The following is a 17,286-nucleotide window of genomic DNA, read 5'->3' on the forward strand; positions in this document are numbered from 1 at the left end:
TCCCCTTTGCTATGGACCCAGCGGCTGAGGACGCCCGGCGTCCTAGTGTTGCCAGGGACCCGGCGGCTACAGTACGCACGACGTCCTGGTGTTGCTAGGTGCCGGGCGGGCAGGGAGTTAGGTGCGGCGGCCGTGAGCGTCGCTCGGAAGCAGACCGAGCGGCGCCGCAGACCGCGGCACCTAACAGTTGGTTCCTTTTAATGACCTTATTTGCTTCAAGGAACTTTTGAATACTGTCCCTTAGAATACCTTCCAATACTTTCCCCACTATAGATGTAAGACTAACTGGTCTATAATTACCTGGTCAGCCTTGCTCCCCTTTTTAAATATCGGCGCTACCTCCGCTATACGCCCTACCACATGTACATGCACACACAATAGGGTTAATTTTTGTCGGGAGCAAATTAACCTACTATACAGTATATTTTTATATTGTGGGAGAAAAGCAGAGTACAGTATCTGGAAAAAAAAATGCAAGTACGGGAACAATATACAAACTCCACACAGTTAGGTTCATGGTGGGAATTAAACCCATGACCTCAGTGCTGTGAGGCAGTAATGCTCACCATTACACCATCCATTTTGCCATGCCCCTACTGTATATTGTTGTTGCAAGCATATTTTAAACATGAGGGACACCCAAGGGAAACTATCACCCTGAGCTCCACAAGGTCTAGAACCGGCCCTGTCACCAATTTAGTATTTTTAAATAATGTTTCTTTTCAAATGAAACATGCCACCACATGTTGGTAAGCCCCCAATTCAGTACGGGGGTGCCAAAACATACCCTTGCTCTGGGCACCATAGCACCTGGCTACACCTCTGGTTACAGCACTAGTTCTTTTTTACCTGTCTAAATAAATAAACTTATGGAGTGAAACTTACATGATAATTACTGTTGTGCACTAGATAATTGCAGAAGATGTTTTAGCAATGAAGCTGCAAGGACTGCCTACATATCCTTTTTAATGTTATATTCAAATTTTAAGTATAAATATTAATAACAATTAGGTTGCGCAAATGAATTATACAGATGGAGCCACACTAGTCGTGGCTCCGTTTGTGACTAGACATGCCCTCCTGGTTGCACTTAGTCACCGTAAGCATCTTCATCTGGATGGGCGCGCACGCCCGGACGGAGATGCTCCCCATTCACTTGAATGGAGAGCGTCTCCATGCGGGCGTGCGCACGCGCCTAGACAGAGACGCTTACAATGGGAAGCGACTCTGTGCACTCCCGGCGTGACTAGGTGGATGGATTGCCTAGTCACGCCGGGATTGCACGCCTGCGACTAGGCAGGCATAGATAAGAAAGGCTGCATCTGTAGTATTCGCCCAAATATATTACTGGAAGTTCCAGCATTACATGATAATTATAATAATTGACTTTCTAGTAGATAAAACAAATGTGAGTTCATTATCATAATCTTCCAGTCTGTATTACATAAGTGCACTGATTTTAAGTATGTATAGCCATGCATACTGTGGGCCAAATGTAATAGAGTGAGAGTTTCAGAAAGTGAGAGATTTGGTAAGGTTTTTCAGTTTTTTTTAAAGTGGCAATCATTTACACTGCAAAACCAGGTTGATCTTGCAGTGTAAATGATTGCCACTTAAAAAAACCCTGAAAAACCTTACCAAATCTCTCACTTTCTGAAACTCTCACTCTATTACATTTGGCCCTGTATGTATTTTCTGATTGATTGATTGATTAATTAATTAATTAAATAAATAAATAAATAAATAAATAATACTTCTATTGTAATGTAGTGTCTGATAGCAATGAGCACTGTTTTAGAATCTGCTGTTACTATGCCAACAGGCAAAATGAACCACTCCAGTGTTACGGAATTCATTCTCTTAGGATTTTCCCTACAACAAGATAAGCACATTTATCTATTTCTGTTATTTCTTCTAATTTATATTTTAACTCTTCTGGCCAATGTGATGATTATTATACTTGTGTACATTGATTATCACCTTCATATCCCAATGTATCTGCTTCTCAGTAATTTTTCTTTCCTTGAGATCTGCTATTCAGCAGTTACAGTGCCCAAAATGCTTTCAGATTTAATTGGTCCGAGTCAGTCAATTTCCATAGCGGCCTGCATCACTCAGTATCATTTTTTCTCTCTCTGTGCTGCAACAGAGCATTTTCTACTGGTCATCATGGCTTATGACCGCTATGTGGCTATTTGCCAACCTCTTCATTATGGAGGCATCATGAGCAATAAGTTTTGTATCCAACTTATTTTAGCATGCTGGTCTATCAGTGCCTTGTCTGTCACAATACCAGCAGCTTCTGTGTCAAAGCTTAATTTTTGTGGACCCAATAAAATTGACCATTTCTTTTGTGAACTTATTCCACTATTAAAACTTTCCTGTACAGACACCTACGTTACCGAATTTATTTTTAACTGTCTCTCTTGGGCTATAATTCTTGGCTGTTTAATCTGCATTTCCATTTCTTACACTAATATTATTTCCACTGTCATAAGTATCCCTTCCAGCATAGGGAAAAGAAAAGCATTCTCTACCTGCATCTCTCACCTCACTGTGGTTGGGATATTTTATGGCACAGTCATTTTCATATACCTGAGGCCAACAGTGAATGCCCCATTTCATCAAAATAAAGTTGTTTCCATATTTTACATTGTGGTGACTCCAATGCTAAATCCTATCATTTACAGCTTCAAGAATGAATCACTAAGGAAAGCTGCTGTTACCTTGATTGAAAAAATGTTATCACAGACTCTTGCAAGGAAGCAGTTATGAAGATTAACTATTTGATATGTTAAAGCCTGAATGGTTTACACTAACATGTTTGGAGACAGAAGATACCATTTCCTCTAATGTCTCATGATTTTTTTTTTTTTCTCTCTATTTACCATACTGATATTGTGTATTCATATTTTTGGTGTAACATAGAATTCAATGCATTTTACATTAAGATACCAAGGTCTGAATAAGGTCATATAAGTGGCAGGTTGGCATCATGTGTATATTAAACATAACAAAATCCACCTTTGTATATGCAACAAGATACAGCTGTTTGGAGACACAGATAAGGGCATGTGCCACCAAACTCATGCTGTATTTTTCATTTAATATAGCCCTAAAAAGCTACTTTACAGTTCATAAATTGTCATTGCTTGCGTATTTTGCATATGCTGTAAATACTGAACAATACATAAGAGAAGGGTAATTCTGTGTTAGCGCTGTATATGACTTGGGTAACATATTTCTCGGATGTCCATAGAATAACACTACTCAACACATTTTTTAAGAAAATCTCTGTATCTGGCATGTGAATATTTTGGTTTTGCCTAATTTTGGGATGCTGAATTCAGTGGAAAAAAAACAGATTGTCTCTATCAAGATAATAGAATTTAAATATTCTCATTGTATTCATTAAAAAAATATAAAACTACAGAAACACTTAAAACTGCAGAAACTAAATTTCAGAAGCTCTTACAAATTTAATTTAGCCAAATTTAATTATAAATAAAAGAATACTAAAAAAATAATAATACAAAAATACTATAAGATGTTAACACTTTCTGTGTGTAATATGTCTTATTGGTCTCTTTAAAAACGAAACAGCAGGGTCCCAGCTTGTTTGGTAATGATGCTTCATTGTCAGAATGTCATGGTGAATAAGTTCCCCCCGTTCATCACTTACAGTACCCAGATTGTCAAGGTCAAAGTCTAAATGAAAACACACAAGCCGCAGCCAGGCGCTAGTAAATAACTAGTATCAATTAATAAATTAATAATTAGTTCCCCAAGCTGCAAAAAGAGATATTGCCATTGACATCAGCCGGACACTAATTGAGAGGAGAGAGACCGTGACCTGGGTGCTTGCAAGTAGCACTGGAGCGGTGCGGTCTCGCTGTTTCCCGTGGCCGGACATCTTCGTCACGAGCGGGCGTCATTGTAGACGCTGGATCCCCTGAAATCGGGACCGCTTTGCTCACCATTGGGACTCCACCTTGTGTCATACATATTGACGGAAACCACACGTAAGGCTCCAATTGGGAGCACACTTTCATGTTACTTTTCAGTCATTGCTGCTGGGCAATAAAATACGGAACATTGCTTTCATAAAAACATTTAAGGAACTTCTATTCCTACATGGGTTCTAAATGCAAATTGTTGCGCATTATAACAAATTTATTATACGGACTGAAACACAGATAACCATTTGTCCGTTTTAGTACTCTGGACAGATTAGCTTGGTTCCACCTCCTTGAGTTATTTTTAATAGTATCTGATATTATTGAGTATACTGATGTTCTTATATTGTTAAGATATCTTAGACCGGTCTAGTTTTTTATATATGTATATTAAAACATATGAAATATATGGAATTTATTGTTTGGTTATTTGATCATCAGCCATACCATATCTTATAGCGCAAAGAGTTAATTGTCAAAGTCTAAATGGAAATGTGAATAATGAATTTTAAGTGACTTTATACAACTCCTATTCTTGTAGTTGCCCAATAGTTCATTCATGATGGACACATACTGTAGTATGCCTTTTTCTGTTTCCTAAGAATAAACACTCAGCAGCCTTGAAGGAGGACCAAGCATTCATTTATGTAAATTTAATATTAAATATTTAATCTGTAAGCAGTTTTATTTGTGGACCAACAAATAAGCCTTCTGTTAGCTTGGTTTTGTTTAAATTCGGAAACCTTTTCTTCTAAAAGCCTGGCCTTCTATATCCAGAACTTTAACAAATTCTTTATTAGGCCAAAATTAATGTAATTTTATGCGGCTTAACCAATGGAGTGTACTTGATGTTTTTTTTCTCCAGAAACATAGGTTTCTCCCTCTCAGGCCCGGCGCTACCCACTCAGCAAAGGGATGCAGTGCAGGTAGGCGCCAGGGTGGAGAGGCACTCTCCCTGCCCTGCATCCCTGTGCTGCGCCGCCTGTCCCCCCTGCTGCTGCTGCCGGCTGCTGGCGCCGCTGCCTGTCACTGGCAGCAGTGCCAGCAGTTTTAAGTGTTATCTCTCCTCCCTGGCTGTGTGACAGAACAGCCACATAGTGTGCACTGTGTAGGATCTGAAGACCCAAAAAGGGGCAGAGCTACATGGAACAGAGGGGCAGAGTTACACGGGGCCAGGCTGATCATGATAACGAGGAACAGGAGGATGGACAGCTCCAACCAGCCACACTTTCTTTGGTAAAGAGAGTGAGTGATCTTGAGAAAGTGTGTGTGTGTGTGTGTGTGTGTGTGTGTGTGTGTGTGTGTGTGTGTGTGTGTGTGTAAGTATGTGTGTATGTGTGTATCTGTGTGTATGTATGTGTGTATCTGTTTGTGTATGTAGGTGTGTCTGTATCTGTTTGTGTATGTGTGTATGTATGCATGTGTGTGTATCTGTTTGTTTGTGTATGTGTGTGTATGTGTGTATCTGTTTGTGTATGTGTGTGTGTATTTGTATGTATGTATGTATGTATGTATGTATGTGTGTGTATCTGTTTGTATATGTGTGTATGTTTGTGTGTGTGTGTATATCTGTATGTGTGTATGTATGTGTATTTGTGTATATATATCTGTATGTGTGTGTGTATCTTTGTGTATGTATGTGTGTGTATCTGTTTGTGTATGTGTGTATGTATGTGTGTGTGTGTGTGTGTGTATCTGTTTGTGTATGTATGTGTGTGTGAATCTTATACAATTTTGTGTATAAGAAGCACTACTAGGTGCGGTGTTATGTGAATAAGATTGTGCTACTGTGGCATAATCTGAAATGAGGGCACTATTGTGTGGCCATGCCCCTTCTGTGTAAGACCACACCACTTTTTCTGTGTGCACCAAAGACGTGCGCTGTCCCTCTGTAAAGTATGGGAGGGCACAAATTTATAGTTTGCAGGGGAGAGCCGAACACCCTAGCACCGGCCCTAATCCCTCTGGACACTTCTTTGTGATATAGTGGGATAGGACGAGCAAACAATTTGGCATCCAATGCTATGAAGGTTCTGTCCCAAGATCAGTGCATGGAGTACAATGGGGAAGATAAGGAGGAGGGAAAATGATCACAAGAGGATGATGGTCTGGGCAGGATGTGTACCCCAGTCTTGCTGAGCACTTACTGTTATTAAATACTTCAATTTTCTATTTTTTTTAAATATCTCAAAACCTTACTTGATATCAAATTTCTGATGGCATATTTGGATTCTATGCGCAAAATTACATGGAAATTGTTATATATAATGTAAGTTGCAAAATGGCTATTGAGTAGTTTCATTGTTATTAATGTCTATTTTTAAGGTACGACAGATTCCACAGCAATTGAGAAATGAGACAAATGAGACTGACAAAGAAGGCGCAAACATGGAGCAGAAGTTAGAGAATTTCTAGTCTAAGGGAGGGGGAAAAGCCAAGGTGACCGGAGCTAGTACTGTAGGACATAAGTGAAAGTAGGAAGTGGAGTTAGCAGATGTAGTATTGTCAGATGGGTGTAGAATTGAAGGTAGTTTTTGGTATGGTTTAGTAGAGTGAGCAGATTCTGGGGTAAGATAAGCCAAAGTGAAAAGGTGTGTTTTGAGGGAGAACTTGAAAGATTGAAGGTTGGGGATTGTCTGGTAGGGCATGGGTAGCTAGGCAGTAGCATGGGAGAAATCTTGGAGGTGGTATTGAGAGATGGCAAATAGAGAAAAGGAGAAGCTGGCGTCCAAGGCAGAGAAGAGAGATAGACAGAACAGGATGCCAAAGATGCATGGAGCAGATGCAATGGTGACGAATTTAGTAGGGCGAGAAGCTTCAACTGAATTCTAGATCAATTAGGAAGACAGGTTAGAGTTTAGTACAGTAGTGTTGTAGATTAGTAGCAGCTGAACAGCAAGAATCGTCTTGCCACAGCAGTTAGTACAAATATAGAGGGGAAAGATACATTAATAAACTAACCAATACTGCAATCAAACAATTATGCAAATATTTTTTATGTACTGTAGTTCTGTGTATTTTTGGAAGCCTTTACTCTTAATTAATGACCTAGTACATTCATTAAAAAAAAAATTAACGAGTACAAATACAGCAGATAAAAGTCAAATTATGAGGCATCAAAAAACAATAAAAAATTAAAGAATAATAAGGGACTTCACAGTTCATTGATAGCAATATGCATTTGTTGTGGCATATTGTCATTACCATTGGATTAGGAAGACCCTGAATATGCCCTAGAAGGGGTGCAGTTGTCATCATGGACAGACAAGACTATATTAAGGAAGTTCATGATCTTCTCAGTGACATTGAGTCATATAGGAAATTAGCTGGAGATCCCACTGAGGATTTTGTTATAGCCCTTCAGGTGGTTAGAGGTAAACAATGAGGTTATTTGACACAAAACAAATGTAACTTCCTTTCACGCAGACACCCCAAAATCCCGATCTGTTACCACTTACAAAAAGTGCATAAAAACATATTCAATCTGCCAGGTCGCCCCATTGTTTCAAGGATAGATTCTTTAACTGCCCTTATATCTGAATGCGTTGAGGTGTTTATCAATAAATATGTGAAGGAATTCATATATTAAGGATTCTATGGCAGTATTAATCTATTTAAATAATTTACATCAATATATAACTCAATTGAGCATGCAAAAGTGTTTGATGCAGTTAAAAGTTTCATCAACAATAATCCAGATATAGAACCAGGTTTTGGGAGGTTTATTTGTGATCTTTTATATTACACATAGAAACATAATTATCTTGCATTTTTGGATGATTTTTATATTGAAGTTAATAATACTCTAGGAACAAAAAACAATACAAAAAAATACAAACCAAAATCTGTCACAACATTTTTGCAAAACCAAATGTTGAATTAGAACCAAAACCAAGCAAAAATCGTCCAGCACACATCTGTAATAGCAACCAATCAGATTCTACTTATCATTTAGCTAGCACCTTCTAGACCACAGGTGGGTAACCTGTGGTTCTCAAGCTGTTGTTGAAATACACATACCAGCATGCCCTGCTACAGTTTTGTTATTTGGCCATGCTAAAACTGTTGCAGGGCAAGCTGGGATGTGTAGTTCTACAACAGCTGGAGAGCCAAAGGTTCCCCACACATGTCCTAGATGATAATAGCTAGAATCTGATTTGTTGCCATAAGCAACATCTCAACTTCTGTAAAACTGCACTTTTGTAAATATACACCCTAGTCTCCTGAAATTTATTCAGATGAGTATTATCCAACTCACAGAAGATCTTGTCAATTGAGAGGAAAGTTTTACCCCAACATGAGATGATATGGTTTCTTCAGTACTATGGTGGCTACCATCTTCACTGTTTGTCCCATGAATGTAGCAAGAAAAGATACGGGGAATGTCTACCCCGTTATATCGGGCGCTAATAAATTAATTCAAGAAAACACCTGATAAAAAATGTATAGTATGATAGCAGCTCCTAAAGGGCAACTGGATGCCTTAATCGAAGATATCTGGTTTAATGTTCTATGAAAAAACATTAAAGGAGCGCTGATATCAGATAAGAAATCATTTCATAGTAAAAAAGGTGGAAAAACCACCTAGAGATAAGTGGTTAGAAATTAAAAACATAAGCAGTGCAAATACATATATATATAAATAATCACATTCACAGAAAAAATTAATTATATGTAATCGGCTTCTATGCCAATTGTAATTGATATTGCAGTCCACAATAATAGATTAAGCTGGTGGCATCCGTACTGATAAGGGACTTAAATAAATGTCTCAATGGGATATTTGAAAAATCTGCTGATAAGATTCAAGCAGAGGGTTTTTTTTGCTGTTGCTCACCCCTAACATTAAGATCCGTTCTCACCCGTAATTGTAAACGCTGATTCCCGTCAATAGCAGTTAGCGGAGGTGGCTCTCAGCAGCCAACAGCACCTGTGTCAGGATGTCCGGCAGGGAAAATCACAGTTGCTGCGTAACACCTCAGCAAACGGGGCTTTTCAAGCACAGCAGGGAGAGTTTGATAAAGGTACATCCAGTTAAGAAGATGATGAAAGAACGTCCTAGTCCCTCAGTATCAGTAGCGGAAGGTCCGTGAGAGTCTCCAGCAGTGGACAAGCAAAATCGATGACCCTCTACGCGTTTCTCCGCCCACGATACCGGCGGTTTCCTCAGGAAGTGTGAATACCCATTTGACAGGTGTGGATGTATTTAAATAGGCAGCAGCCAACCAGCTTTAGAGTCTCTTTGTTCACACCTGAGAGCTGTATTGGGTTTCACACTATGTTGGGTCATATGCACATATTTCATTCACTGGCTTTAATCAGGTGTAAAAATTATGTAAATTCCAAGTAATAATACAAAACAGATTAAAACAACAGAAAAAAATAGAAAATAAAAGGTTTTTAAACATTATAATACCGTTGTCGGTAAAAAAGGAGTTGAAAATATGTGCATAAATGGTCTCATAATTTACATATATATATATATATATATATATATATATATATATTAGGCACATGGAGAAACTTACTTGGAGCAAATAAAATTAACACTCCCACATTATAAGTTATAATAAGTTTCACAGGGGTTATAGTATATTTACTTATTAACTACCCTTGATGTACAAGATTATATTTTAGTTTTTACTTCATAGTGATCAACATTATTTCATCACCTTTATACCGAAAACGACTATTGGCAAAGATATGGCATCCCAGAGTAATTATATGTATAAAGAACCAATACTTGTTCTCACGGCTGAATCAAAGAGTAGAGGAATTTGAAAAGGAAGTCATTTTTAACAAAAACAAAAAGCTGGATAGGGATAGATATGACTATTCTAACAACACTGTACATTCTTACAATAGAGGGGGGAGAAGGACTGCAGATATGTTTAAACAACCCTATAGTTCTAAGAAACTGTCAGATCCCTCTAAGCACAATAATAAAAACAATAAATACAATTCTGGCCATTAACCTACCCCTGTCTCTATTAGAAGCAATTCCCAGATAGAGTAGAGAAAAGAACTAAGACAGACATCACCTATGGCAATCTCGACACACACAAGGGAGTATGCTTAAAAAGGAGCTAGACCAAAGTATCCACACCAAGTGTCTACGAGACATGAGGAGCCAAGGAAGACCACTGATTCTCCATCTTTTTTAGAACAGGAACTCTACCCTATTTGGAAGAACAGGAACAGATTCAGCCCTCTAGATTCAAGGTCACCAAAAAGAGGAAGGGACTCCAACCTAGAGGATGTAGAGGAGGAAGAAACGAATCCCGCAAAAAATCTAAAACAAAAGTGAGAAATAAGGGGATTTTTAACCTTTCCTCCAGATTACTATCTGAGAGTGAAAAGGCCATTTTAGCCAAAGGGCTAAAATTTGCTCCTACCAAAGGTCCCCAGCTCTTCAACCTCTACATCGAGCTGAATAGGTTCACACGAGATCTCTGAAGAAAAAGATATTTCTTGAATAAAACCCTGAAGAAAAAGGGGATCCTGGGAACCCCCATCATTCTAGACTCTAGTGATCAACCCTCCTTAGATATTCTAATAGATCTACAATCAGAGGGGAACCAAGCACAGGCAATTCCAATCTATGATACTCAAAGTACTAACAAGTTCTCTCGGAATAAAAGTGAATTCTATCCTACATACTATAAGAGTGGCTACATAGAATCGTTCTATGCTACCACTCTTCAGGACCTGAGGAATCTCTGTGGGGATGTGGGAAAAGATGGAGAGAGAAAACACAAACACAGGAGAGCAAAATATAGGGACAATTTACATAATAATGAGAGGCAGGCTCTTAAGACTCTTCAGAAAGATAAATCTATCATAATTAAGGCAGCTGACAAAGGGGGTGGAACGGTCATTCAGGATGTTTCAGATTATTTGCAAGAAGCTTACCATCAACTTTCTAACAATAAATTCTATTCTAAGCTATCAGGCGACCCTACCCCGAGGTTTGTAGGGGAATTTAAGGGGATACTTCTGGAGGCCGTCGAATGTGGCGCAATATCCAGGACTGAGTACCACTTTTTGTTTAATACATACCCGGTTTCCCCAACTTACTATCACCTCCCCAAAATACACAAATCACTTACCTCACCTCCTGGGCGTCCTATTATTTCGGGAGTGGGTTCACTCACCTCTAATTTATCAGCATTTGTGGATACTTATTTACAACCTTTTGTTAAAGATCTTAAATCACATATTAGAGACACTACTCACTTTCTACACCTTATTAAGAACATCAAGTGGCAGGAGAACTATCTCCTAGTCACTTGCGATGTTGAATCACTATACACTAATATTCCCCATGACAACAGTTTGAAAATTATTAAACATTACCTAGATCTTGATTCTTCTATCTCCAGTAATCTTAATCAATTTATTTTGGAGGCCATTCACTTTATACTTACACGTAACTATTTCACGTTAAATGGTGATTATTATTTACAGATTCACGGTACCGCCATGGGCACCAGGTTTGCCCCTAGTTTTGCCAATCTTTATATGGGTCACCTCGAAGATCAATACATTTGGGGTGGTCCTTTTGGGGCGAACCTGGTGCTCTATTGCAGGTATATAGATTATCTTTTTATTATTTGGGATGGGGATTATCACTCAGTCACTTCCTTTGTTGATCACTTAAACACTAACACCTTTGGTCTGTCTTTTACAAGCACCATTCATCATACTGACATTAATTTCTTGGATATTGCGCAATACACCGATTTAACCTCAGGAAAAATTCTAACCAAAACTTTTAAGAAAAAAGTTGACTGTAGCTCCTTTCTAAATTATTCAAGCTGCCATTACCGCCCATGGGTAACCAATATTCCAAAGAGCCAATATTTGAGGCTCAAAAGAAATTGTTCAAACGAAATTGACTACTTAATACAAAGTAATGAATTAACACAGTCCTTTTTAGATCAAGGTTACCCCCAAGAGGTTTTGGATAGAGCTCTCATTGAAACACAACAAAGAAATAGAGATGATTTATTAAAAATAAAAACCTTTGACATTCCTCCCCCCCCCTCTAGAGTATAGAGATAGTGAACCTATGTTTATCTCAAAATATAATAGTGCATCGCATTCGATAAGGAAGATTCTAAATAAGAATCTTCCCATACTCAAAATGGATAGAATCCTTGCAGGCTCCTTGGAAAAGGAAGTAAAGATTATCTTCAAGAAAACTAGGAATCTGCAAAACCTTCTGTCTCCCAGTCATTTTGTGAAATCAAATGATCCTTCAGGTTCTAGTCTTAACTTCTCAGGATGCCAAAGATGCAATAAATCTAGATGCATGACTTGTAGGTTTATCAACGAGAGCAATCAATTCTCTTCATTCAAAACTGGGAAGACCTTTGATATTGTGAGCCAAATTACTTGTCAAACGACCTTTGTCATTTATTTAATTACCTGCAATTGCGGGGTACAGTATGTAGGTAGGACCACCAGACAACTTAATACTAGGTTTCTGGAACATAGAAGATTGGTCCTCAACAAGTCAATGAAACTCAGTGTACCTCAACATGTCAACTCCATACATGATGGGGACTGTAGAGTCTTGTCTTTACAAGGGATAGAACACATTAACAAAACCACACGAGGTGGTGACAGATATAACCACCTTTGTAATAGAGAAGCCTACTGGATCTGCAACTTAGAAACACTGTACCCTATGGGCCTTAATGAAAATATTGAACTTAATGGTATTTGATTCCTTATCTCTTGTAAGAGCCTGTTTATGTGTGTGGATGTATGTGCTCACATTCATATGTTTACACGTGCACTTGGTGTACACTTGTGCATATGTTGATCCCGACACCCACACATATGTTAGTTGTAGATGTTTCTCTTCTCTATATTTTTATGCCTATATATCTATGTTGTGGGTAGGTTCCACGTTTTTATTAAGATATTCTCCTTCTGTATTAGGGTAGGTGTTATTGGTTTTAAAAGTAAATCATCCTCCTAATAGTCTCTTGTCCATATTCCTTACTATCAACATAGTACTATTTTTGAATTTCAATTATGCTAAAGTCAGCACCGAATGGGGTACGAGATACAGACTGTCGACGTCTGTCTATAGATAATATACTTCTCTGTACCTTTCTCATAAATTGCTTTCTCTTTCTCTATACCGTGTAGTTTTGGTTTCAATCTGAGCCGTGTATGACCATATTAATCTAAATATCTCTAAAATTCCCTCTTCTATATAACAGTAGACATCTATTTTACCTATAAAAATAAAATGCGAAAATGTGTTCCTTGACTCCGGTGTTGAACCGGTGGCCTTTTTGGCCGCAGTCCATCTTTCTGTCCGTTAGGCTACCGCAGCCGTGAGAACAAGTATTGGTTCTTTAAACATATAATTACTCTGGGATGCCATATCTTTGCCAATAGTCGTTTTCGGTATAAAGGTGATGAAATAATGTTGATCACTATGAAGTAAAAACTAAAATATAATCTTGTACATCAAGGGTAGTTAATAAGTAAATATACTATAACCCCTGTGAAACTTATTATAACTTATAATGTGGGAGTGTTAATTTTATTTGCTCCAAGTAAGTTTCTCCATGTGCCTAATATATATATATATATATATATATATATATATATATATATATATGTAAATTATGAGACCATTTATGCACATATTTTCAACTCCTTTTTTACTGACAACGGCATTATAATGTTTAAAAACCTTTTATTTTCTATTTTTTTCTGTTGTTTTAATCTGTTTTGTATTATTACTTGGAATTTACATAATTTTTACACCTGATTAAAGCCAGTGAATGAAATATGTGCAAATGACCAAACATAGTGTGAAACCCAATACAGCTCCCAGGTGTGAACAAAGAGACTCTAAAGCTGGTTGGCTGCTGCCTATTTAAATACATTCACACCTGTCAAATGGTTATTCACACTTCCTGAGGAAACCGCCAGTATCGTGGGCGGAGAAACGCGTAGAGGGTCATCGATTTTGCTTGTCCACTGCTGGAGACTCTCACGGACCTTCCGCTACTGATACTGAGGGACTAGGACGTTCTTTCATCATCTTCTTAACTGGATGTACCTTTATCAAACTCTCCCTGCTGTGCTTGAAAAGCCCCGTTTGCTGAGGTGTTACGCAGCAACTGTGATTTTCCCTGCCGGACACCCTGACACAGGTGCTTTTGGCTGCTGAGAGCCACCTCCGCTAACTGCTATTGACGGGAATCAGCATTTACAATTACGGGTGAGAACGGATCTTAATGTTAGGGGTGAGCAACAGCAAAAAAAACCCTCTGCTTGAATCTTATCAGCAGATTTTTCAAATATCCCGTTGAGACATTTATTTAAGTCCCTTATCAGTACGGATGCCACCAGCTTAATCTATTATTGTGGACTGCAATATCAATTACAATTGGCGTAGAAGCCAATTACATATAATTAATTTTTTTCTGTGAATGTGATTATTTATATATATATATATGTATTTGCACTGCTTATGTTTTTAATTTCTAACCACTTATTTCTCCTGAGGAAGCCGCCGAGTATAGAGGCGGAGAAACGCGTAGAGCTTGATCTTTATGCACGGCTGCGACCTTCTGACCATTGGGACATCAATCTAACGGACTTGGTGCGGCAGGACCCCGGACAAGCCAAAGTGTCATACAGCATTTGTATAGCTGGAGGGGGGATCGGCTCCCAGTACAGTCTGCAGTTACTGGGGGTGATCACTGCGCTAAAAGCCAACCAAGATTCCAGTGTCCATCCATCACCCGTGGTAACGGGGAATGTGTCAAGTTGTGAGTGCATGCTATCTACTAACAAATGTTTTAAAACGTACTAATTTGGAAACGCATCAGTTGTGACCATATACTTTGCTACAGATGCTCTCTGATTGATCCACTAACCAATTGTAACCTTGTTTTGAGCTTCAGCAGAAGCTAACATTTATTCATGCATGCAGCATCTGAATAACAGCTGTGGATAGTGTTTAACATCAATTTTCACTAACGATCTGCATGTCTGCTTGATTTGAACTGAGGTTCTAATTAATGAATGACCAGCAAGGTCTTTTCTGATGACTATGACAGAGTTATGATCAATTAATTGATTATTAATGTGCACTGATTAATCAACTAACAAGGACTGAGTTTTTTGTTGCTCTTTGGAGAATGGAGAGTATTGTATGATGTATCTCCATGGTTAGCTTGTGTAGTATTAATGAATTTTTGAATTAATTGTCAAATTTTATTATATTTTATACACTGGCCATGTGTTTAGTGTTGTATGTTTACGTGTTTTTTGTCTTTAATTTTATTAATAAATTTATAAAAAATTATATCTGGCTGTGCAGCACTTCAATTATTATTTTGGTTTGGTGGTACTTTTCTGTGAGAATCAGTGATCTCCCTTTTTTATTGAAGCTGCAGTACACCCAGATTGAAGTGGGCAATTGAGTTGGGAAATTCTCCCTAATTTGAGTCAGTGCCTTGACCAATTTTGTCTTTTTTACTTATTTCTAGGTGGTTTTTCCACCTTTTTTTACTATTAAATGATTTCTTATCTGATATCAGCGCTCCTTTAATGTTTTTTCATAGAACATTAAACCAGATGTCCCATGAATGTAATTGGTAATGGGATTCTGTTGTAAACCCAGGGCCGGTGCAAGATCTCTCTAGACCCTAGGCAAAGCTTCAACTTGGTGCCCCCTAACCTGAAACCCTCCTGCAGCAGGTGCATCAGGGCTGTGAGGAGCCGCCATGGGGGCACCCCATTGAGAGCTATAGTTACATCTGCCTCCTATGTGCCTTCACATGACTTGATGTTACATGTGTGGCACAGAAGAAGCGCTGAGGCACTATGTGGTACAGCCTGATAGTATGATAGACTGATTAGACCTGCAGCACCAGGCAGCACAGTGTAAAAAGAGGAGGCTGCATACAGAGACATCCTTCAGTTTTTTGCTAGATTAATTCAGTGGCGTCCTCCAGGCGCTGGTGCCCCTAGGCAGCCGCCTAAAGCTGCTTAATGGTAGAGCCGGCCTTGCATAAATCTCAGTAATTCCATGTATACAGTGAACCTGAAATGTAGGAAGTTGTACAGTCAAAATACAGGTAAAACCTAGGTAAGTTTACTTCCAGAAGTCACTAATGCAAAAACCACTTGTGTGGCACATATTAATGTCACCCAAAACAACCAGGTTTTTCCTGATATGACATAGTACCAGGAGAGTCCAGACTAGTGCAAGACTTTATGCTTTCCTTGGGATCCAATAGCATCAGACATTGGGCCCAAAAAACACAATCTTTTTCAAACTCAAAAATTTTTGACCAGATTTTTTTTTAAAGTAATTAGAGGTTTAGCCTTCTGCTGCATGCCCCGAAACTGTCTCACAGCAATGGTGGATTCCATTAATGTTTGTGGATCATTCTAAAGAACCCATATCTGCAGCACACTGTCTAGTCAGGTAAAATAGTTTATCACTAAAAGTTCTATGATTCACATTACCACATTATCTTCGGGTTGAAGTAATTTCTTAAGAACCTTAGAAAAATCAAATAAGTCAAAACTGTGTACTAAAATTTTGTCTCTAAAGAGACAGGCAAAAATGTGTACCCTCCCATCATCTTTGACTTGAATGTGAGACAAAATCTTTTGCTACAAATATTCATATGTAATACAATTAGAGATGTGCACCGCAAATTTTTCGGGTTTTGTGTTTTGGTTTTGGATTCGGACGCTTTTTGGCAAAACCTCCCTGAAATTTTTTTGTCGGATTAGGGTGTGATTTGGATTCGGGTTTTTTTTTTCAAAACCCCCTCAAAAACAGCTTAAATCATAGAATTTGGGGGGATTTTGATCCTATAGTATTATTAACCTCAATAACCACAATTTCCAATCATTTCCATTTTATTCTAAACACCTCACAATATTATTTTTAGTCCTAAAATTTGCACCGAGGTCGCTGGATGACTATGCTAAGCGACCCAAGTGGCCGGCACAAACACCTGGCCCATCTAGGAGTGGCACTGCAGTGTCAGACAGGATGGCACTTAAAAAAATGAGCCCCAAACATCACATGATGCAGAGATAACAAAAGAGGTGCAAGATAGAATTGTCCTTGGGCCCTCCCACCCACCCTTATGTTGTATAAACAGGACATGCACACTTTAACAAACCCATCATTTCAGCCACAGCGTCTTCCACATGACTGTGGCTGAAATGACTGGTTGGTTTGGGCCCCCACCAAAAAAGAAGAGATCAATCTCTCCTTGCACAAACTGGCTCTACAGAGGCAAGATGTCCACCTCCTCCTCATCGTCTG

The 17,286-nt window shown here is 38.6% G+C and overlaps 1 protein-coding gene across 1 annotated transcript; it reads left to right on the top strand.

Moving 5' to 3' along the window:
* The first annotated feature begins 2,169 nt into the window (after nt 1–2,169).
* LOC134954259 (olfactory receptor 6Q1-like) lies at nt 2,170–2,775 on the top strand. Its single transcript, XM_063938672.1, has one exon. It carries the CDS (start codon nt 2,170–2,172, stop codon nt 2,773–2,775), a length of 606 nt encoding a protein of 201 aa, XP_063794742.1.
* The last annotated feature ends 14,511 nt before the right edge of the window (nt 2,776–17,286 follow it).

This window comes from Pseudophryne corroboree, chromosome 1, assembly GCF_028390025.1.
Source record: "Pseudophryne corroboree isolate aPseCor3 chromosome 1, aPseCor3.hap2, whole genome shotgun sequence".
Lineage (NCBI taxonomy): Eukaryota > Metazoa > Chordata > Amphibia > Anura > Myobatrachidae > Pseudophryne > Pseudophryne corroboree.